The sequence below is a fragment of the Castanea sativa genome, chromosome 11 (genome assembly GCF_040712315.1).
Source record: "Castanea sativa cultivar Marrone di Chiusa Pesio chromosome 11, ASM4071231v1".
Classification (NCBI taxonomy): Eukaryota; Viridiplantae; Streptophyta; class Magnoliopsida; order Fagales; family Fagaceae; genus Castanea; species Castanea sativa.
In genome coordinates this window covers 65,265,983-65,290,678 of record NC_134023.1, presented here as the reverse complement: position 1 = coordinate 65,290,678, position 24,696 = coordinate 65,265,983, and the positions used below count along the sequence as shown (strand labels likewise).

Sequence of the window (24,696 nt, the reverse complement as noted above, 5' to 3'; positions counted from 1 at the left end):
CATGATTCTAAAAATAAAAAAAAATAAAAAAACAAAAAAGAAGTAGAAGTTATTTTAGCTAACATGTGGTGTTGGTAAATTGTAATTGGTGGCATTTAGATTATTAAGGGCTCGTTTGGTAGAGGAGTTTGAATAATGTTGTTTGTAATTTTGTGAAATACGTATAGGTGGAAAAGTGTATAGAAATACGTGTAATGTTGTTTAAAATCTAAAAATGTATGTTTAAAATGCTCTACTAAACGGGGCATAAAAATCTTAACTAAGAACATGAAGTTTCTGAAAAATTATGTGTGACATGAACTAAGATGTTTGAACCTTCAGATGAGAGCCAGAATTATCTACCAATTCATAGAATAGAAAAAGGGACACAAGCTTAGGCTGCTTCAGTTTCTAGTTGGGAGTTTGTATGGATTGCTAAATATAGTTATTTTTCAAATGACAAACATGGAAATGAATTCGTACGGGAACAACTTTTATTTAGCTGAAGCTGAAATTTTTTTGCTGAAAGTACTGTAAATAAAGATAAAAACTAGCTGAAATAGTACGGTAAAACTTATGAATAGTACCAAAAAATGTAATAAGACCCATGAATAGTACTAAAAATAAACTGAATAGTAGCAAAAATAACCTAAATAATAAAATAAGCTAACTTTAAACTTACTTCTCAAATGCAACCGAAATTTGATTTTTCCCCCCCTCATTCAACTTTTATTAGGAAGGATTTTTAATTGAAGACATTGGTTGAAAAATGAAAAAAATTATGTCATAAAATGTCCTTCTAACTAAGGAATTAACCTGCAATGGGAAGGCATGGCAGTACACCCTAAACAGAACATAAATGAATGAATGACTAGGCTGCGTAATTTTTACAGATATTCATACAGTTGATTTCCATTCAGTTTTTCTTTTTCTTAAAAAAAAAAAAAATCAGCTTGTTTAATCTCTATCTTCTAATCTTGGCCAATCTCACTGTCAATTCTCATATGGGTTGTTGTAATTTCTATAAACTATAATTCTACAGCTGATCTGGTTTTTTTGTTACAATTAGTTTCTAAGTTCTATTTCTATCACACTAGGTTTGACATTTACATGATAGAGAAGTCATCATCAAGTCCATCTAGTTCTCCTCTTACATTATTTGTTTGGATGATCAAAACCGAGGTCTTCACTGAGAAATCAGACCCCGAAAGAACATCCCCAATCGGACCCAATTCCGGGCACTGCTGCCAGTCATTCATTCCTACTGTCAATACTGAATTTACTCTCCCTCCTCTTCCTACAATGATGAGTGCATACTGCCCTTCCAATGACCTCAAAGTAGAATAAGTCTCAGCTGAATTTGCTAGATGCTTCTCCATGTAAGCAACTTGCCCCCCTGCTACATATCTCTCATAAAACTCAGCAAAGCACTCATCATCCAGCTTCATCTCCTCTTCCTGCTCAGCAACATTGACCCTATGACTGCTTGCTCTTCTTGACGTGTTCTCTGAACTGTTCTCCACTAAGAATCTTATTACCGTGAGTTTTACCCCAGGATGGCATGCTACACGACCGGCATAAGCTAGTGCTTCTCTATCATCTTTGCCACTAATAAAGATTACTGCCACATTGAGTGATGTATATGATCTTGATATTTTTTCTACCAGTCCAAGACCTCTGTCCACCAGAATTCCCACTGAGCACGGGGCGTTCCTGAGTACCTGTTGAAAACCAGAACTATCATCAAGCTACAATTTGGAAGAAGCATGGAAAGAGCTATATTTGTCACGGAGAGACACAGCAAATACTGTCTTTGTGAAGTATTTGGATCAACTCATAATTTCAAATAATCATACTAGCTCCTTGAGTGAAAGGAAAATTTGTACTAACTAATGACTAGTAACCCATGCTTCTATATTTTATAACCAATTTTTTCTTTACTTGATTTGTAAACAAATTATGATATCTTGCGGTTCCTGATTTTACCTTGCGGTTCACATATCTGAATCCTGGATGGCCTGCATCCAATGTTCCATCGGCACGCTGTCTCTTGTGAAATGGCAATATGATGAGTGCTGTCATCAAGTCCTCTGCCAAGATGCAGATATCCTGGGACATACCACTGAATGTTGAGAGTGCAAGAAGTCGTCTTAGTTTGACACCATCACTATTATGGTCTATATAGGCTTGAGCTGCAGCAGTGACTTGTTCTCTCATTTCTGTCACTGTCTGGTCGGTCACAGTCACTGTGTCCTCTTCGTCACCTCTCACGAGTGTGGCTGCTATGTTATCCGTGAGTTCAATCATGTCAGTAAGATATATCGCGATTCCAGGGTCAGCTCTGCCTCGAGAAATCTCTGTGAAGTTGATGGCAGTTGGAGCATCTTGAGGTCCATGAACACCTAACAAGATTCGGACCTCCTTTGAAGGGTCAAGTGATTGAAGTGCCATTCTATGAGTTGGTGCTCGTTTCCTTGCACGTTTGATGATATATGCAACAACTGATGGGGCGTGCACAACAGTGAAAAAGATTGCAATTACCATCACAGTGCTGGTTGAAGTAGAAACGGTACCAGCCTGCATTGATTATAAGAGTACAAAAGCAATAAGATTATAGAGGCATGAAAATCATAGCTATTGACACTTATTAAGTTGTATCTGATATCATTGTTTGTAGTCTTTCATTTGAAACTTAATTATTTACTTGTGAAGCATTACCCTGTTCCATGAAATCTATACATCCAATTCATTCTGGCTTGCATTAATTTCAAATGAGTTAATTTAGTTTTTGTTGACAGTTTAATGCTTTTATTTTATTTTTTTAAATTTATGCAGAATCACTTTTATGGGAGATCTATGATTACTTTTTCAGGTTACACTTTTTTTTCCCTAAGCTGCATGCATTTTTGTTTGTGCCTGTAATAATTTGTCGAATGTAACTAGTGTGTGCAAATGCTACAATAAACAAATATGGCTGTTGCTTTTTAGGCCCTCAGAAGCATGCCTTGTACTAAACTTGGAAACATTTTCTACATGCAAGAGACATGACAGTTATCTTACAAGTTTCAAAGTAAAATGAAGAATAGGATAGAATTTTTTTTTTTTTGGTTCAAAAAAAAATTTGAAAATAAAGGAATAAAATAGAAACTTACTGTTTTAGCAGCAATAGCCAAGTAAATTTGATAATGGCCCTTTGTAGAGAGAAGCAACCCCAGTGCAAATGATTCAGGCCAACGAAATCCCAACAGCACCCCAGAAAGTACTGTTCCAGCTACCTTTCCGACTGTTGCTATCAGAAAGAGTAGAAATAACCTTGCCCAGGTTCCTATTTGGTCAGGTTCAAACTCGCGGAAATCAGCTTCGAACCCCATCCAAAGGAAAAAAATGGGATAGAAAATGGTGCTTAACAAGTAGTTGATTTTGCTAATTACCCACTTAGATACCCTCCCCTCACTTGGCAAGAAAATGCCTGCCATAAACGCGCTTAGAATGGGGCTAAAACCGTACACAGTTGAGCAGCTGCAAACCAAGGCCATAAAGGCAACTGCAAGCACTAAATGTGAGCCTTTCATTGGTTTGCCTTCTGGGTTCTCATTGTTAACCCAGTTCATAATAATGGGTGAAACTTTGGCAGTGATCACAGTTTGTATAACTAGTGCAATAGTCATCTCCATGGAATCTTGAAGTCTACTCTTACCTGAGAGTTTTTCTCTTATTGGAAATGCAATATAGCCAATGGAAATGAGAAGGGTGGATATAAAATCAGAGTGCATTCCTGCAGCAATCACAAGCTGCCCTATGTCTGACTTGCCTATTTTGTGACTAGTAATTAGACGGGTCAGGACAGGAGAGGCTGTGCTAGAGAGGGCAGTAGAGAGGGTGAGGGTGAAGTTCATCTTAAATTCCTGAGTATAGTTCAGAAATGGGGTTATAGCGCCGGCTAGGACGAATGTGGAGAGCATTCCTGCATAGGCTACTGTAGCATCCTTGGTTGGTAACTTAAGGAGTACATATGGATCCATTTCAATGCCCAACACAAACATGTAACAGATCATGCCAAAATCAATGATGAAACGCAAAGTTTGAGCTGCTGATATGTCAAAAAAACCATGTACGATTCTTAAGTTGCCAATGAGTAGTCCTATCTGCATGTAATAAGAAAAAGATGAGGAATTTAATCACAATAAAAGAGTGTCATGGCATAGATAAGCACTACTGCAACCAGAAAAAAGCATCTCTTAGCAAAGTTCTAATTTAAAGTGACTAATGAGCAGTGATGACTGATATATCCAATGCTTGTTAGATATACAAGTTATGGTAGGCTTTGTTTCCCACTCGACTCTGCTCTTTATTGTACAAATTTGGTTTCATGCCAAAACTCCCATCAATAATAATAAAAAAAAAGAATTCTGCATGCACAAGTAACAATTATCTTATTTATCTGATATATATATATATATATACAACTGTGCATCATTTCCCTTACAATGTGTAAGTCTTAATGTTGTGTGGAATTCACACTTTTGAGAGAGATGATGCATGCATGGACAAGGAATGATTAAGATTTTCAAATAGGTTTTTGGGCATTGAGGTTTTTTCTATTTAATTAAATTTTGGAGAATAGGAGAAAGCGATTCTTTAATGCTACATTTTAACTACAATTTTGAAATCTAAAGTGCTAAAGGACCAACTGGGTTAGGCTTGGGGTTTTTGTTTTTCTGGTATTAGTTTTTGGGGTCTGGAGGCTTGAATTTTGATAATTACTTTGTTTCAATTGATAATATATTAACCTAAAATTTTGAGGGGATAAGAGAGAAGTAGTGGCTAACACCAACACCTATGTAACATGGTCCTTTGCTGTCTATAGTGATATTAGTATTCAATCACCTAGGACCACAATTATGCTATACAAGGATCTCTATATGACTGTGTTTTCATTCCCCATAATCAATATCAAAGTCACATGCAAGCATATTTTCCTATAAATCTCACTAAACAAGAAAAATGCACAATAATTATTTAGTGTTATTCATATTGTCGGGAGAGATTTGAATCTGAGTTCTTTTCCATAGAAAGAACGGGACAATATCATTGAGTTACAAAACTCTTGATAGAGATAGAGAGAGAGACTTACAAAGGTATCCGATGTGATACGAGGTTGTGAGAAAGGCCTTAACAGGTAATGTGTGACATTGCATAGAACCACCATCAAGAAGAAGCCGAATACATGTTTTGCTACTCTTGTAAAAAGTGCTGATAGCTTACCCGAACATGGGTCATCTGGATTAGTATCTGACATTTTGTTTCTTTCTTTCTTCTTAAAATTCACTTTCTTGATCAATAAATGATCTTTGTCTCCGAAATTTTAATGTTTTTTTTTTTTTTTTAATTTTTTAATTTTATATATGTTATAGTTTTACTTTCAGTTTTACCCAGCAAATCAGTAATGTCACAGCTTCTCTGTCTCGGATTTTCGCCGGTGGGTATTAGTGGCTGTGAATGAATGCTTAGTTTGCGGAGAGAAAACAAAGGAGTAGTTTTAGGACAGATAGACATGTAAGTGGTTTAGCTAGATGATTTGTAAAGTGAAAAAAAAAATTAAAAAAAATTAAAGGGACAAATCACTATAATTATGGTGATATGTCCCTTTAATTTTTTTGATGAATAATAATAATTATTTTTGATGAACAATAATAATAATAATAATAATAATAATAATATTTTTTTCATTTAGGTAACTACCAAATAAAAAAAAAAAAACATGCAACACAATAGTTCTGGACAAAATTATTATGTACACCGGTATATTACACATCCTTTAAATGTAAGTGTACGTCTCATCTATGGATTTCCTACATAAGGTCCACTTTTATATGGGTTACGAAAAATAGGTGTAGTTTATTGTGCATACAAAATAATTTCTAGTGTATTGTGTCATTTTCTTACATAAGATGAGTCTCATCTATGGGATTCACTTAAATTATAAATGTGAGGCACTTAAATTTTGAGAGAGAGAGAGAGACAGAGACAGAGAGAGAGGTGAATTAGATACATATCTAATTTCTAGTGCAATGAAATTGTTCCATATATATATATATATATATATATATATATATATATATATATATATATATATATATATATATATATATATATATATATATTCAATGTGCATATCCTCCTTTCCCATAGCCATAGATTCCCTTTTTCTTTTTCCTTTTTACTTGAATATTATTATACATTGATGAGAGCAATTAGATGCTCACCTTATATTTTATCCACTATCATTTTATCCCATTTTCTTAATTAATATAGTTTCTAATAGGATGCACTAAAATATATAGTATGCGTTCATTTTTTTTTTTAATTTTGGTTAAAAACGTTATATGATATAAATAAATAATCATCTCAAACGAATATCATAACAAATTAACAAATAGATCCTAAAGATATATACAAAACTAATTAATTAATAACTAAACATAAAATTATTGAATTTCAAAGCTACTAGATTGCAAAAAATTAGTAACTTTTAGCTAGACTTATCTCTTTAAAGAACCTTCTCAAAACAAAAACAGAAAAAAAAAAAACCAGAAAAAAAAAAAAACAAAACAAAAAATCTCTTTAAAGAAGTCGTTGGCTCGTTGCATGGAGTTCGTAACAATTATAGTAGTTGTTTAACGTAACTCTAGACAGACACACACACAAGCCTTTCAAAAAAATCCACTACTGTCTTTGTCGTTACCAAATCATCTTGTAAAGACGACCTCCCGCTTTTAGAAACACACCACGTCATATTCTTACATCTTTATGCAAATTTGAAATGGATAAAATTTAGATATAAAATTGGTTATAGCCTAAAACTATAATCTTACACAATATCATTAACATTATTTCATATTTTGAAAATCTAATTATTAAATTGAATATTCTTTACGCTCTTAATACATATGTCAAATTTTACAACAATCAAATATTATTTACTATATGATCCATAAGATTATATTTTATGTATAATTTTATATTACAAAAATTTTCAATTTAAACAATTTATTAATGACATAACTATTGATCTTTAATTTTCTAGAAATTTTACAAGTATAAAGGATATAAGAAGAAAATGAAATCCAATTGTGTATTTATCAACATTCACCTCCAATAAGAAGATATTGAATAAGGTTGTAGATTTAAGTTACAACTAATTTTGTAACTAAATTTTGTTCATTTGAAATTGTTTTCATTTTGACTTTTTATTCTTCAAAATAATTAATTAATTATTTATTTAGATTCTTCATGTTTGATTTGGTTTATATTGGCCTTTAAATTCCAACATTTCATTTTGACTCTTTTTATGTTTGAATTATTTTTTATTTGGATAATTCGACAGTTATAACTTATAACGAGAGAGAGAAATTTAAACATTAGATGTCTTAAAAACACTCGGCTCTTCATATTTCAAAAATTTTACAATTATTTCACCTATAGCGCCTTGATGTGACATGAGCATGAAAGAGGTTTAAGAATCAATTTTTTTTTTAAGGGTTAAAGCATTTATTTTTGCTTTTTGGCCCCATATTATAGGGTGGAACTTGAAAAATGTGAAAGATCTCCCTTTAAATTGTAGATACAACTTTTCACAGAATCTTACATGTATTTATGAGACTAATTATAAAATTTTGTTTACTAAAAGAAATTCAAATCAAACAAAGTTTAGCTCAAACACTTTTGGAGTTGCTTACTCTAACCTAATTTGTGATGGTTTATAATATTATTAATATTTTTTATTTAAACAAATCACATAATTTATTTCAAAAAATTCATGAATTTAAGACTGCACGTATAAATAATTCCTTCAACCTCTATAAATACAAAATGGAGTGGATAAAGATAATTATAAATCAGTTTGAAGTTAAACTTTTTTGGTTAAAATAAACAAAAAGAGCCAAACAAAAAAATTAAATCACATAGTAATAGCTAAGACGAAATTTTTTTTAAAAAAAATGTAAAAGATCTAAACGATAAAACAATTTTCTTTTCCAAAACAAAAAAAAAAAAAAAAACAATTCGTGTCGATTGCAAGCGAAGACTATAAATACTTAACTAGCTCTCAACAGAAACAGAGAGATAGAGAGAGAGAATACAAAGCGCAAACAGCTTTCGTTTTCTCTCTCATTTCTGTTCCGGCGAAGAGACTCGAAGATCCGGTGCTATCGCTCTCTCTCTTTCTCTCTCTAACTCTCTCTCTCTCTCTCTCTCTCTCATTTCTCTTTTAGCGATTCGCGCCTTCAGATTCTTCGCTCGAATCCTGAGCCAATTCCGATTCCGATTCTTCATCTCCTAAAATCCACAGACACATCTATATGATTTGATTTTTGGAGGATTGGAAAACGAGTTGAAAAAGAATGGGAGTGATATCGAGGAAGATATTTCCGGTGTGCGAGAGCTTGTGTTTCTTTTGCCCTGCATTGCGAGCGAGGTCAAGGCATCCAGTGAAGCGGTACAAGAAGTTGCTCGCCGATATATTTCCGCGGTCTCAGGTTGATTTTTTCTGTGAATTTTTGAAAAAAAAAAAAAAAATTCAATTTTGTGTAATGTCTGTTTGGCTGCCGAGAAAATGCGGGAAAATGATTTGGTGTTTAAGAGTTTAGATCGTAATGTTGCGGTTTTAATTTAAAAAAGGAAAATAATGATGGACGTTGAATCATTTTTGGGGCAAGTTGCGCTTAACTATGGTTTAGTGTTGGTTCGAGAATTGCTTATTTTCGTAGCTTATTTGCATATATATATATATATATATATATATATATATATATATTTATATATAAGACAAAAAGTAGCGTGGAATCCACAAACAGTATATAAAATAAGCAAAATGTCTATTGAACTAGAGAGTTAAGTAATGTACTATATTGGTAATATGATCACTTTGTCAAGCTAGGATTTTAGTAAATTTAATGAAAAATTCAAACTTCCATTTGATATGTCTTTCAAAATTTTTTGACATTGTAGTTAAATTTGACGGAAATTTGCTTATTTTCAATGTTATTGGGAGGGTATTGCTTAGTTTTGAAGTTTAGGGGATATTGCATGTGTACTGTAGTTAAGGGAAGTGTGAGCTGCTCCACCTCAAAACCAGTTGGACCAGTTGGTGATGAGGAGGACGCACTCTAGTCTTTCATGGCATTCAACGTTGCACCCCGTGGGCCTGTTTTTAGAGTCGAATTGTGGTCTTTCCAATGGGAGAAAGTGCAATTTTATTATTGATAAGTTATGCATATGGGTTTTGAAGTCATGATTTCACCCTTCAGAATGGGTGGAGGTGGAGGTGGAGGTGGAGGTGGAGGACTTATAATGTGAGCTTGAACTCATTAGCATGGTGAAGGTGGAATCTTATGTTGAATGTGGTTTGATGGTTTGGTTGTCATGGAAATGAGGGGAAAGGAAGAGGGAATTTATGACTTTGATATATGTGTTTGTTTTTACTTGGGTTCTAAGGAAAATATAACTTAGGGTGGGTGAGTTCTTTGTGGGTTGATTAGTGGAGCCTTCGATTAGTATAAATAGAGTAAGTTATTATCTGAACTTGTCATTTGTTTGTTTATGTGTGAGACTGCGTGCTATGGATTGGGAGCTTTGTAAAACTGCTGCATGCTGATATTGTTGTGGTCATGTGAAGTGGTGTGCTTTGACTTGGCTTGACATTTTAAATTGTTGATTTTTTTTTGTGAAACTTGGTTTTAAAATTGGGATAATTGGTTTGGCATTTGTTAATTTATGTTATTGAGAGCATTATGGATAATAATTCTTTTTTAAGTTTGATCCTCTTACCCTTCTTATAATGTTGGAACTTTTCTAACATGTTTTGGCAGGTTGAGGAACCAAATGATCGGAAGATCAGTAAACTATGTGAATATGCCTCAAAAAATCCTCTCCGTATCCCAAAGGTACGAGGTCTCTGTTTTGTGACAGACATTGTGGAAGAATGGGTGTGAATACATTGTTTTGCATGAGGATCATATTTGCCTAGGACCTTGCATGTTTGGTTCGTTATTTATTTATTCCTGTTTATGCAACAGTTTCATATAATTGGAATTAAATGGATTATGTTTATGTGCTATAAATAAATTAATATGTAGAAGGTGTTAATATGGAAGTCTTGATGGAAAGCTATCTATTTGGAAGACTGATAAAAGGTTATCCAAATAGAAAGAGTATATCTGAGTCTCTAGGGAAGGACACCTTGATTGTGTAAAGATCTTACTTATTGCATGCACTTTGGTTAATGTATAGTTACATCACTTCTAATCTCCAGGGGTTGAAAGGGTTTAGTGGCAGGCATCAAGGTAGAGTGTGTGATAGTGGCTATCCAATTTATTTATTTATTATTTTTTTTATTGGAGAGGTTACTGATGATAACCAAATGGAATGGACTTGTTTGATGCCTATAGCGAGGAAGCTTGTTTTGTTGAGGATTACTTGTTTCACTCCTACATGCACTGTATTGTTTTGATTGAATAAATTAGGCATTTTGAAGGAGCCCAAGAGACTTGAAAGAAATTTAAAGAAGCATACCTATCAAAAACAGAAAAAGAAATTTAAAAGAAGCATATAGTTTTATTGACCATTGGAAACTTAGCTTGTGGGGCAATATATTAGGAGGTTTGTTTTTTTGGTTTTAGTTTTGTTGAGTTAATGTCAAGTTAGAAATTTGCAAGATAACTTTTGATTAAGTAGGACTAAAACAGAGTAAATGGAATGTAAGTTTAGTATAAGTAGGAACAAAGATGAAGTGGCTGTAAGTCTTTATAGTTAAGAGATATAAAAAAGCATGAGTTTTCAATATCTTGGATCATTCAGCTCCATCATCTTTTGAAAATTTAAGTAGACGCATTGTGCCACTTGCCTATTGGTTGAAATTCCATATCTGTGTAGCTCTAGAGAATAACTTCAACCCTGAAGGCATCATGCAATTACTAGAAGCCTGAAAATCAGGATATGCCTGTGATGAAGGATTGATATTTTTCTATAAAATGATTTATATGCTGCAATCAGGTCCAGAAATCAGTTGGAATTTATTTAAACATTTTGGAATAAAATTTTAGCTATATTTGTTATTTGATTGCTTTTATCCCTTCCCCTATTGTTATTGTCTTTCCTCTTACCACTTATTTGTCTCCCTATTGATGTCCTCCTTTGTTTCACAATTGTAGTTGAAGGTGCGGTAATTGTTGTAAAAAAAATGCTTCTATCATGCTATAGGGATCATGCATTCATGCTCGCAGCTGAAATTTCATAATTACTTCTTTATAACAATTCTTCTAGGGCATGCATATTGTCATATGACTTTAATAATGAAATCAATGATAAGTAGAAAAGCTTTGAAGTTTGTAGAGTTGCTTTCATAGCTCTGATTTTTTTTGACAAGCCTTGCTTAGATGGTTACTTACTTCTTGGTTCTGAAAATTCATTTTTTGTTTCTCAAATTCTAATATTTTGTCCTTTTTTATTTTTGAAAGTTTGATAGAAATTCCATATTTATACTCTTCCCAGATCACAAGTTCTCTTGAGCAAAGGTGCTACAGGGATTTGAGAAACGAGCACTTTCATTCGGTAAAAGTTGTCTTGTGCATCTACAGGAAGTTGTTGATCACTTGTAAGGATCAAATGTGAGTTTTTTTCCCCTTTTCTTTTTGTATTAGTTTTGAGTCAAGGAACTTTCCTTTTTCACATTCCTAAGAGAAACTAGATCTAACGGGCTGCTGAGCTGTTAATGGCATACAAATACATTGTTCCATCTATTATATCTTAAATTGATATATTAAAACCAGAATTTAAGGTGGTAATCAGATCTAAGCAACAGCAGACTGTTTGGTGTGATATTTCTCACTTACTAATTGCTAGCAGATTGAAATATTATATACTTTCTTAGTAGGGGAAAAAATTACCTCTCATCAAATATGAGCTGGTTACTTGTACTGTCCTAGAACTTTTGTTGTGAACTTTGATTACTCCACTAATTAGATATGTGTCAGGCTGACCTGTTCCATTAGTTGCTGTTATAAACTTTTAATGGACATCAATTTGTTGTTTGAGGGTCATGCTAGCCAATTACAAGCTGATTAGGTACTCTTCATTGTCTTTTGCATTATAATCAAATGATTTTAATTAAATTTGTTTATAAGCAATAAGATTTATTAAAAAAAAATGTTATGCAAGCTCATGATGATGAGCACCCCATAACCTGAAAGAATTACAAAAGATTATGTACAAAATAGAAGTGATTCTCTGAATTCTATGAGAGTGCTACCATCTGTGAGACACGCCTGGTACCAATCAAAGGTGGTATGAAGCTTCTAGCTGATATTTTGATCTCTCTGTAAGACCCCATGCACTAGGTTTTTCAAAGATTTCTTTTCAATTTGCATATGTGAATGCTTTGAAGTAGGATTTGTAACATGTTAGTTGAATAGATATGTTAGAATTTGACCTAGCTAAGTTAGCTAATTAGTTTTGTATATGCTGATGACAAGTTTGATTTATTGCCCTATTTTTTCCTCATGTGATGTATCCCTCAGCCGTCTTAAGACATGGTGATTTTAGGTACATAGAGTAGTTTTTTTGTAGGCTTTCTCATACACAAACTCACACAAAAAGGAATATGGATAGCTAGCATTATTCCCATTCTAATCAACATGTGTTCTTGTCTGACCCATGATATAGGCCACGATACCTGTATATTGATTTTGAGGTTCAATGTCAAGCACCTTAGACTGATGTCTTCTGCATCTGTTTCAGCACATAGTCTCTTTCTAAATACCATTGAAATATTTTCCCAGAAAAAGAGACTAGGTATTGTCCATTAATCATGTGGAATTTTTAGTTGGACATTAAGTTTGAGATGCTACTTCATAAACTTTGTGCATTGGGTACGATCTTCTATGTAATAAGAAAATTTCTCTTCATTGGGCAGGAGAAGTTTCTTGGAACAGTATCAGCAAAGGGATACTGCATGCCTAACTATTGAATTGGACATTTATTTTTAAACTCACTTTATGCACATAGACATTACATATGCTTTAGTTACATACACAAGTTATGATCTGTGACAATTTATGGCAGGCCATTATTTGCAAGTAGCTTGCTTAGCATTATCCACATTCTGCTAGATCAAACACGGCATGATGAAATACGCATTTTAGGATGCCAAGCTCTTTTTGACTTTGTGAATAACCAGGTCGGTGGTGTTGTTAGATTCTTTTGTTTTCAGGTTGTCGCTTGTTTATTTCAGGAAATACTTGACTGTAATTGCTTATATTTTTAAGCTTGCAGATTCTCTGGAAGTCCTTAAGCTCATGAGATATCTTAATTTTGCAGAGGGATGGTACTTATATGTTCAACTTAGATGGCTTGATTCCAAAAATTTGTCTTTTAGCTCAAGAAATGGGGGAGGAGGGTTTGGTTCTACATTTGCGTTCAGCTGGGCTTCAGGCCCTTTCATCACTGGTAATTCATCCACATGCCAGTATAACTATGTCTCTGCACTTACTTGTTTTCCACATTAACATATTTAGTGACATGGTTATTATGCATAACATTGTTTTAATTGGTAGATTTCACATGCACCCAATAGGTCTTGAATACATGATATTTCATTCACGCATTATGGGAGATGTGCTATTTGTCATACTTTCCACTGCACTAGAGTCCACATGAGACACTCTTAATTTTGCTTTGTTTTCATTTTCTATTTCTAAAGTATATGAATTTTCTCCATTTATTTCTATCATATATATGTATAGATTCCATGGGTACTTTTTCGTTTCTCTCTGAAATACAGCATGAAAAGTACCTCTCAATTTTGCATAAATTAATAATTCAAAGTCCTGAAGCTTCACCATTGATAAATAAATTAAAAAAATAATAATCTGTATGAAGAAATATTTTCTTTATAATTATGTCATATGATGACATACACTCACTAGCTTCATTTACCTTTTACATCATAGATATTACAACTTGGCAGCATTATGAGGATATCCCACTTTGCCTAATTCATTTTAACTGCCTGCTTTCATTTTTGTAATTTGGCATTAAAAAAAATAACTTTTGTTGGAATTACATCGTAAGCACTGGATTAAAAGTCTCAAGTACCAGGTACTCAGGTACTTCTCATACTATATGAGTGAAAAGAGCACAACTGCATGAAAGATGAAGCATGTTTTACTCCTGTCACATAATGAGTGATATAGTTGCCAATTCTTTGTCCCATAAAATGTCCACTTCAAAAATCAAAGCATTATTCTCCCATAATACTTTGTTTTAAAAGCAAGTATGCACCTCACTTTGCATGTTGATTTACCTTTAAAGGAGAGATTTGAAAATTTATGCAAAAAGTTAAACATTTTGGCTCTTCTTCAAATTTTTGCATTTGTCAACTGAGCCACTTATTATGGGACAGACAGAAACAGAGTAATTGAATAAGGAAATCGATAGACAGGCAGGATGTGCATGGACCCATTTGGTGAGAATTAGAAATAAAGGATACTATGGTACATGTGATTCTTAAGTAATATTTTGAGGAAAAAAAACTTCATCAAAAAGGAGGATCAGATGTTGACATATAAAGAGTTGTTATCCTTAACAAACCAGGATCATCATGCACACTCTAAAAGAATCTATATTTCTTTTAATCTTTTATGAGGCCTCGATCATATTGTTTTAAACATTTTCATATAAATATCTTTGTCTTGTTGCAAGCCTTCCCCTTTTGTTAGATCGCGTTTCCTTTGAAAACTATTGCCATTTCACCACAGCTTCTCCTGCTTGACAGATTTGATATCATTCAGACCTTTGGTTAATTATTCTATTTGCAGGTCTGGTTCATGGGTGAATTCTCCCATATTTCAGCTCAATTTGATCATGTGAGTTAACTTGTTACCATTTAATTCTTAATTTATATCTCGAGTATTTTGGTGTTGCTAGACTTATCCAAAAAAAAAAAGTATTTTGGTATTGCTAGAGATTTTTTTCAAAACTTGTTAATATGTTAATGCTGTGTTCTTTGACTGGGAACTAAACACAATCCATTTTTTTGAATTCGATAGCTGTTGAACTATTCTATATCAAACTTAATACTTTTGAGACTTTTTTTTTTTTCATTTATCTCCCCTTCAAGATAAGTGTGCGTGTGTGTGTGTGTTACCTTTTAATTATTTTTCTTCTTCTTTTTAGAATTTCTGTTGTTACTTTTTCCTTTATTAGCACCAGTCTTCCTAATAATTCCAGTGGCATACTTGTTATCTTATGGTTTTATGTAGCAAAACTGTTGTTGGCATCCAACAGCTTTCTTTGTTTCTTCATAAATTAGGTTGTTTCGGCTGTCTTGGAAAATTACGGAAGTCTGAAGAAAAATTCGGATGCTCTTACCTATGGCAAACAAGATGCCCAGAATGGGCTTGTCGAAGAAGCTGCTCCTTCCTCAGATGCCTTGACAAGGATTTCTTCTTGGAGGATGATAGTGAGTGAGAAAGGCGAAGTTAACGTGCCTGTGTAATTCCTCTTGACCTATATAAGATAATCTAGTTAAATATCCTTGCATTATTAATCTTATTATAACTAACATCTACTTCTTTTTGGAAAAATAATTTTCATTGTAGAGATGATGCCAAGAATCCCAGATTTTGGTCAAGGGTATGCTTGCGCAACATGGCCAAGTTAGCCAAGGAAGCTACAACTGTACGGCGCGTCTTGGAATCTTTGTTCCGCTATTTTGATAATGGCAATCTCTGGTCTCTAGAACATGGTTTCGCTCTTTCTGTCTTGCTGGACATGCAGTCAATGATAGAGAAATCTGGTATTTAAAATTTTATTCAGTTTCTTAAAATTGTTCTCAGTGAACTCAAGCTATTTTGCTTTCTAACACAGTTTTTTCCTTTATGAATTGTCATCTTGGATTTCTAGTGTAAATGTTTCTCTCTTCAATTTGCAGGGCAGAACATACACTTTCTGTTGTCCATCTTGATCAAGCATCTTGATCACAAGAATGTTCTTGAAAATCCTAGTATTCAGCTAGACATTGTTGATGTCGCTACCTCCCTTGCTCAACAAACAAAGGTTCAGCATTCTGTGGCCATAATTGTAGCCCTGAGTGATATGATGAGACACCTGCGGAAAAGTATACACTGCTCACTTGATGATTCAAATCTGGGGGCTGAATTAATTCAATGGAACCAAAAATATCGAGCTGCAGTTGACGAATGCCTAGTGCAGTTGTCACACTTGGTGATTCTATTCTCCTCGATGATTTGGAGGGTTTTGCTTGAATATATCTATAATTGATGTGTTCTATAATTAGTTATTTTGGAATTTTAGATACTAATGCGAAATTATCAGTCTCCTCAGGTAAAATATCTGAATGATGTGCAGGTTGGAGATGCAGGTCCGGTTCTTGACGTTATGGCTGTGATGTTAGAGAATATGTCAAATATTACAGTTATGGCCCAGACCCTGATTTCCACTGTTTATAGGGCTGCTCAAATTGTGGCATCCATACCAAATTTGTCATATCAAAACAAGGCAAGCACACTTCAAATTTTTGAGTCATTGTCTGATCTTTATAATATGATTGATTGATTTTTTGCAGTTGTTTCTTATATAATTTTTTGATTTTATTTTTATCTGAATTCTCTAGTCTTTTCCTGCTGCATTATTTCATCAACTACTCCTAGCTATGGTCTCTGGGGACCATGAAATAAGGGTGGGCGCACACCGTATATTTTCTGTTGTTCTTGTCCCATCTTCTTTTTGCCCCCGTTCTTGTGCTGCTACTTCCTACTCCACCAAGGCAACTGATATTCAAAGGACACTCTCAAGAAATGTAACTGCGTTTTCTTCTTCAGCCGCACTCTTTGAGAAATTGAAAAGGGAGCAGTGTTCATTACAACAAAATAGCTGTCCAGTTATGACTTTAGAAGTTGAGGATGAAAAGATGAATAATAATTCGATTCTGAGCACATTGAAGTCAACTTACAGCCAAGGTCATGGTTCAAAAAGGCATCCATCTACCATAACCCCAGGTGAAACTGTAGATAATGGGGATGCAACAGAAGATAATTATTTCAGGGTAAACAAGTTGAAGCCAACTCACAGCCGAGTTTATAGTATTAAAAGGCTTTCATCATCTATAGCTGTTGAAGACATATCTGTTTGTAATTCAAATAAAGAACTGGTATGTGCTAACATTCCTCATTTTCACATTCTTTATATAGATTAGTACTTTAGATTTCAGATTTATGCACCATCATCATCTTGTATGATCATTGTTTTCTGATTAAACCATGGCAGATATTATCCCTTAAGTTGAGCAGTGTTCAGATAACTCTACTACTTTCATCAATTTGGGCGCAGTCCATCTCTCCTTTAAATACACCTGAAAACTATGAAGCAATAGCTCATACCTACAGCCTTGTGTTACTATTTGCACGGACCAAGGTATCGGTGTTGTTCTTTGCTGGTTGACATTATCATGAATGTGATATTCTTCTTTGGTAAATGGTGATTGATTTCCATGTTTTTATTCTTTGTTTTGATGATGAATCCTTTGGTTCATTCCACTGATAGTTGTATATGAGCTGCATTTTTTACTTTCTCAATGGCTGGTGTTTTCTTATGGTATGAATTTAATTGCTTCAACTTGGATTAACTGATCAATACTTTGTGACCATTTTACCTAATGTTAAACACTAGGATGTGAAAACTTGCAAGGGATGCCACACTCGTCATTGGCCATGCCTTATGGAGATCATTTATTTAAATCTCTCATACGGGGTCCTCTTAAGGACAAAAACTCACAGGAGCCCCCCCACCCCCAAAAAATAAAAATAAAAAATATACTAGGATATTTCCCTTGCAAGAATTGCAACTTTGTCAGAACCTCCAAAAACTCCAAATATATAAACATACATTATGTGACATTCCCTGACTTTACACAAGTGAAATCAAATCCATGATGATTGGTCTTGCTTTGAGGCATGCTTGTGACAATCAATATAACAAATAGTTCTTGGAATCATGATTTTTTGAGTTCTTTGTTTGGAGTTCTTGGAATCATAATTGTGACAATCAATTTAAAAATAGCTCAATTGTTTATGAAATATGATTTTGGAAATAATATATTTATCTTTAAGCTTTAGTTTCTCAACCAACCTCCTATTTGACTCCATAAAGATAGTGTGGATTCCTTCTGTAGAAAATAATTACAGATTGGGTTTCTTTGTTAGACTGTAGAAGGCACAAGAATGGTATGGTAGCAAGTTTCATTATTTATTTTTCTCTTTTTTCTATAGGATTCTAATATAGCCATAAAATTACTTTCTTTCCCTGGTTTTGTATTAGCGGCGGTTAATATATTTAACTCTGTAGTTATATCCTTTTCAAGATTCTTAGTCTTTACAAATTACCATGGGATTCATATTTGGTTATTTATTTCCATGGTGCTCCCTGGTTTTCATTTGGTGTATTTCTTATAATTCACTCTGTCATGTAGAACTCATCCAATGAGGTTCTAATTAGAAGTTTTCAACTGGCATTTTCTTTAAGGAGTATTTCTCTTGGAGAAGGAGGTAGGCTCTCTAGTCCGACATTATTTACAATTTATTGTTCTGTATGTGCAATTCTTGAACTCCTGCAAGGTTTTTTGGCCATATAACAAAATGCTCATACCATGGGAATGCATGATACTAATAATTAAATTGCGTGATTTCTACTTTTCCCACTCGTACTTTAAAATTCCAAATACCATGAGAGGAGTTTACTTATCTGGGGGAAAACAAATTTCTTCACAATTATGGGTCAGAAGCAGAATAAAATTATAGTAGCATGCTTTCAGATTAAAAAAAATATATTAAGGAACTAATGAAATGAGATTGGAATGGTTTTATGTTGATAATTTAGATAATTCACTTTTCTTATTCAAGAATTTGGTTTTCTTTTCCTTTTTTTTTGGAAGGGGGGGGGGGGGAGGAGAAAAGATGTATTATGAATTAAGATTAGCAATTGAATACCTTTATTTTAATTATTATTATTAGGTATATTTTGCATGAGTACCCTAGAATTGCAATGGACATAATGTCCATTTGGTTTTTTATAGCAATTTTGGATTCCATCTCTGCAACTGAAGAGATGTATTTTGCAGCAGCACTGCACCCATCACGCCGCCGATCTCTCTTTACTTTGGCAACATACATGATTATCTTCTCATCAAAAGTATATGATGTTCTCCCACTTGTTTCCCTTGTGAAAGCTGCACTTACAGATGAAACGGTAGGGGCAAAATTATATATTAGGATTTGTTTGTATTGGTTTATTTTGTAGCATGTGTCATTCTTGGATTTCCATTTTATGCTTTTCATGTGTTAAATTCACTCTGTTCTCTATTTTATCTGCATATGCATTTGATTTTTTCAAATATAGGCAAATGTGTGTCATATAGGAAAGTTGAAAGTGTTCAAAGTAAAGCGTACTTCCTACATACCTTTATACATGGGTGACTTTGTATTAGGTTGATCCATTTCTACGGTTAGTTGATGATTGCAAGTTGGAGGCTGTCAATGCTGGACTAGACCATCTGATGAAAGTTTATGGATCAAAAGAAGATGACGAAGATGCTCTAAAGTCACTTTCAGCAATAAAAATAAGCAAGAGCCAATGTAAAGAATCATTTGCTACCACAATTGTACAGACCCTGGGAAAATCTTCCAATGTAACCCTGATCTCACATTCTCATGATATATAATGCATTTAATGGGATTACCGTACTGACTTTTTAGATCTTTGCACAGCATGAGTCATCTCTTATCAGAGAGCAGTTGCTTAGTGATTTTTTGCCTGATGACATATGCCCGTTGGGAGGTCAGTTATCCAAGGAGACACTGGGACAGTTCTACCAACTTGAATTACAAGATAACGAGCCTCTTGATGTGGTAACTTGTACAGCTTTTTTTGTCCTCACCACCCCCTGGGAAAAAAAAAAAAACCTCAAAGATATGTATTGATATGTAGTAATTTGTCCATAAGAATTATCGTATACTAATTTATTCGATCATATATATATTTCATTAACCAGGGTATACTTGTACTCCACCAACCCTTTTGATGTATGTGTAAATAACAGAAACAACCCTAACCTTAATATGGTTGTTCTGACTTCACTCTTCATGTCTCATGATGTACTCTTGGTGTCCTTGTTCAGGTTGACCATCCGTTATTTACAACTGATGATGACATTTTAACCAATGCATTTGAAAGACCAGCTGATTCTGGCACACAGCAGGGCATGGAAAGTACAACCCTACTGAGTGTTGATGAACTTTTAAATTCAGTAAGTTATCTCTATTTTTGAGAGACACACTCACACACACACACACACACACACATATATATATATTTGTATATATGTATGTATGTGCACATATGATTTTGTTTTTTGCTCATGAGTGTACAGATGAAGTTTTTTCTTTTTTAGATCTCGCTCTTCATTTGATATTATATGATCCAGATCCCGATGTTATCAAAATCATGATCTGGATTGTAGAATTATATGATCCTATGATCCCACTTTAGCAAATGACTCTGATCACTCCAGTGCTCCCTGAATCGTTTGGAAATAGAATCCTGGAATGATCATTTCAGGATTGGTTAGGATCAGTAGGATCATACAATTTTATGATGCCACGCTAATCTTGCATTTATTATCATTTGGGCTATGACTGTCGCAGACCGGCTTGAAAATTGTTTGAGCTCTCAGGCTAAATTTAAAAAAACATTTGGGCATTGGGCTTTTGTGATATATTTAAATCAAAATGTGGCCCCAAATACAATTTCAAAAGGCCCTAAAAATTTTCCCCAGTTTCCCAAATCATGCAAAAAGCTCTCAAGAGGCTGTGAGGTCAGAGAGAAGATGGGCTGAGATTAAGAATTTAAGATTTTCTCACAGTGTGATCAACAATATAGCATTGGCTCCCTTTTTTTCCTTCCCACTCAACTTATTTTCCAGAATTTCAATAACTGCAGTAAGTACTTATCTGTAAAGTCACTCCTTATAGGTTCTGAGTCTGGATTTTGCCATGGCATGTATGTCTGGAAGTCGAAATGTCTTTGAGTTAGCTCTGGTTATAGGAACTGTTATAGTTTCTTGCTTTTCTTCTTTCTTTTGTCTATCTAACTTTTGTGCCAGGGCGGTCTATTTTCCTGCCAGTGATTAAAAAATCTGCCATAAAATCAATTCTCCTGAGAGGGCACTTTGCCTTTTCTTTTCTTTGGTTTTTTTCCCCTTTATTAGTGAAAGATTAGGTCTGCAAACTCATAGTATTAAGAAGAATCTTGGTTCAAAATTTTCTGCAGCTTTAATGTTTACATACTTAGGCTTGTAATACATACTCCAGTCATGTGAATTCTAGAGAATATTACCACTAATTTTATTGTGTATGTTTGACATCATTATGACTGGACATGATCTAGGAAAAAAATAAAAACTTCAATGCTTTATTGCAAAGGTGTTTGAAATTAGAATCTCTAGTAAGTGAAAATGTCCACAGGGTGTAGGACAACTTAGAAAATTTTTCCATGTTTGCGGTGGGTTTAGGGTTAGGAAATAAAGAGAATTAGAGAGAAATTAGGGCTGTTCAGGGGTTGCATGACAGTACCCGTGAACAGCAACTTTAGAAAGAGAAGAGAGGAGAAAGAACCAACAAAGGCCAACATGCCTATTGTTCAAAACACTCAATTTTATTACTAAAATATCCTTGACTCTAGAATAACCAAATATAATATAAAACCTAATTAACTACCATGGACACTTATTCTTGGGCTTTGCCTTAGCCTTAGGCTTTCAAAGAGGATGTTCTTTCTTGTACCATGCAATGGCTGTGCCATCACAGGGGCCCCAAAGTTGAGTAATGAAGAAGAGGTATCTTCATCTCAAAGAGGAAAGTATAGTTTAGATTTGAATGGAAATAGGAATTAGGCTTTAAGCTGACACAGAAACAGCTTGAAGCCAGAGAATGGTAGTGACAGTGCTGTTAGTAATATCTGTGATACCCTTAGACTGGTGGAAAGATTCCTGGATATACTTATGCTTGAGTCTTGACATGAGTAATTTCTTTGGTACTGGTTTACTAATTACAAGGGAAAACATACTACTCAACTTCCCCTGAAATTGTGCAGAGTTGTAAGATCCACCTGCATTTTAGATTGTATAAAAGTATTTCCAAGATGAAGGCCAGGCCTTGGTGCGATGGCAAGTGCATTCCACCAAAAGCAAAAGGTTGCGGGTTCAAGTCTAAGAACTAGCCTCTCCAAAAAAAAAAAATTTGGGGGTATCATTGTAATTTACGATCTTGATGTACTCCTATCCACGTACACTCCCAGTGTACTTGGGTCTTTTTGATTACTGATATTTCGTTATTTATCAATAATAATAATAATAATTATGGGGGGTAAGGCTACCTATCAATCACCTACCCCATACCCTAGAAGTGGAAGAGGTGAACAACATGGGAGCTAAAAGATGGAATCCAAGAATTCACAATTCTTGATGGTACTATGGTTGCTTGATTCTTCTGCACTTTTGTGCATATTTCATTTGGAACCTATGTTTGCTGTTGACAGCTGATCAATATGTAAGATGTATTAGAATCTTTGTTGTTCGACCTGTCATTGACAAAGAAGGTGAGTCGTCTCATTCATTTGACCAATTCTTCATTGATTGAGCAGTGGTTTTGGATTTTATCCAAATTGTGAATGATCTAGAGAGGGTATAAGATTACGAACTAAGATGACTCTAATTATGGCTATCGGAATGCGTGCAGAATGAACCAACTTGATACTTTGGCATTATCAGCACACGGAATATCTTTCAGATTTCTTAGAATTACAGGGCTTGTGGAGAGGCAAAACAAAGAAGAAGAAAATATTGAACAGAGAAAATTAGTGTAATAGACTGGAAATCCTTCCCCCCACCCCACCCCCCCGCGAAGGAAAAAAAAAAAATTGCATCAAAGCACAACCTCCTCCAGGGCACTATGTTGTTTCATTTTCAACTTCTATTGCACAGTTTCAATAAATTTCTCATAAGAAGGTGGTGTGTATGTAGGTTTTGGAGACTACAAATCAGGTAGGAAGATTTTCATTCTCAAACCCCAATGACATGACATATAAGGAAATGGCTGGCCATTGTGAGGCCCTTCTAGTGGGAAAGCAGCAGAAGATGTCCACTTTCATGAATCCCCAACAGGTTCAAGAAAGTTTAGTTAGCATTTCTTATCATGATTACCATGGAAAAGAGCTGCCTCCTTATTCCCCAGTTCAGCCTGTTTTTCCTTTGGTACTTCCTAACTTTATCATACATTAGATTCTTATACTGGCTTTCTAATTTCTTTAAGACACAAACATATTGAGCAAGAAGTGCAACTTAGCTGCTAACTGATTTCTGCCAAATGATTTGATTCTGAAACCATCTGGAATTGCAGGGTGGAAATCCATTCCTCGACTCAAACATGGGCGCTTCACACAACCCATCCATTGCTAATGGTCCTATGCTTTGTGCAACTGAGTTTCAGCATCATCCCCACTTCTTTCAGCTCCCATCATCAAGCCCATATGAAAACTTTTTAAAGGCTGCTGGTTGTTGATGCCCTCAAATGGATAGTAACTCTTATAGGGATGATGTATCGACCGGAGTTTTGTGGTGATGCATGCAATGACTGGGGCTTGAACTCCTCGGTGGGCTACATAATGCTCAGAATTCCTTGCACTGGTTGCTTTCCAAATTTTGCATTGCCTCAGTTGTTATAGCTGGATCAGTGATTGTGTTGTTTTCTAACTTTAGTCAAACAGTTCACCAATTCATAGCTGATGCCATCATTAATTTTTATTCTTTTTTTCTTTCATTTTAACAGGGAGGATTTTTCCCCCTTATATTGGCTTCTTCCCCCATTTTTTTGTAGGGTGTTGAAATGTGCAATAGGTACTGGGCTGAATATGGGTATTCTTTCATTGTTGTCAAGGCACATTTCATAATTGTCATATGAGGCATTTGTGAAGTTATTATTTTTGGTATAGGAGAGCTGGAGAGGAGTTTGTAATATTCAAATTTTCTGTAAAAGAAGACAAGCAATGCAAGTTTGTCTATAATGATGTTTGGAAGGTAAACTTAAGCTCCTTTGCATGAAGTAGTTTTTTAAATATACATCTTTCTTACTTATCAACAAAAAAAAAAAAAAAGTAAACTTAACTTTCAAGTTTGCCCATATTTATATCTGCCACCATCTAATTTTATTTTTTTGTTTATGAACGCCTTCTTGGATCATACACTTAGACGGGATATTTTTATGCGAGTGAATTTATATTCGATGGATTGTAAATTATACCAATATTTATTTTAATTTGCTTGTACATTTATCCTACTTGTTTAGCAGAATTTAAGGCTTTAGGATCTGTGCTTTGTAGGCTGCTTTGAGATTCCATATTACATACATTTTTTGGTTTAATCTTGACAGTAAGAATTTTGTTTTGTTTTTATTAAAAAATGGTTTGTTTAATGTATACCTCTTTTTCAAAATTTCAAAATAAGGGAATTACACAAAACCACTTTAAATTTATACGTATGTCCTAATTAATTTAGTCATTGATAGAGGGTTTTTTTTTTAATTATAATTTATA

The 24,696-nt window shown here is 34.2% G+C and overlaps 2 protein-coding genes across 3 annotated transcripts; one reads left to right on the top strand and one right to left on the bottom strand.

The window, feature by feature from the left end:
- Positions 1 to 1,085: 1,085 nt before the first annotated feature.
- On the bottom strand, positions 1,086 to 5,278 carry LOC142616965 (cation/H(+) antiporter 28). Its single transcript, XM_075789691.1, has 4 exons — positions 5,114 to 5,278; positions 3,132 to 4,124; positions 1,966 to 2,556; positions 1,086 to 1,700 (listed from the first exon to the last, which is right to left on the bottom strand). The coding sequence occupies exons 1-4, from the start codon at positions 5,276 to 5,278 to the stop codon at positions 1,086 to 1,088; spliced, it is 2,364 nt and encodes a 787-aa protein (XP_075645806.1).
- Positions 5,279 to 8,116: 2,838 nt separating this feature from the next.
- LOC142615184 (protein SEMI-ROLLED LEAF 2-like) lies at positions 8,117 to 24,186 on the top strand. Of its 2 annotated transcripts, none has more exons than XM_075787882.1 (19): positions 8,117 to 8,516; positions 9,849 to 9,923; positions 11,530 to 11,645; positions 13,099 to 13,213; positions 13,354 to 13,482; positions 14,853 to 14,900; positions 15,347 to 15,528; positions 15,636 to 15,832; positions 15,968 to 16,260; positions 16,405 to 16,554; positions 16,670 to 17,206; positions 17,323 to 17,469; positions 18,524 to 18,599; positions 19,175 to 19,299; positions 19,538 to 19,738; positions 19,818 to 19,958; positions 20,228 to 20,356; positions 23,129 to 23,359; positions 23,505 to 24,186. In XM_075787882.1, the coding sequence occupies exons 1-19, from the start codon at positions 8,382 to 8,384 to the stop codon at positions 23,664 to 23,666; spliced, it is 3,189 nt and encodes a 1,062-aa protein (XP_075643997.1). In that variant the 5' UTR covers positions 8,117 to 8,381; the 3' UTR covers positions 23,667 to 24,186. The 2 variants fall into 2 exon arrangements, with proteins under 2 accessions (XP_075643997.1, XP_075643996.1); XM_075787881.1 differs by having other exon boundaries at positions 19,172 to 19,299.
- The last annotated feature ends 510 nt before the right edge of the window (positions 24,187 to 24,696 follow it).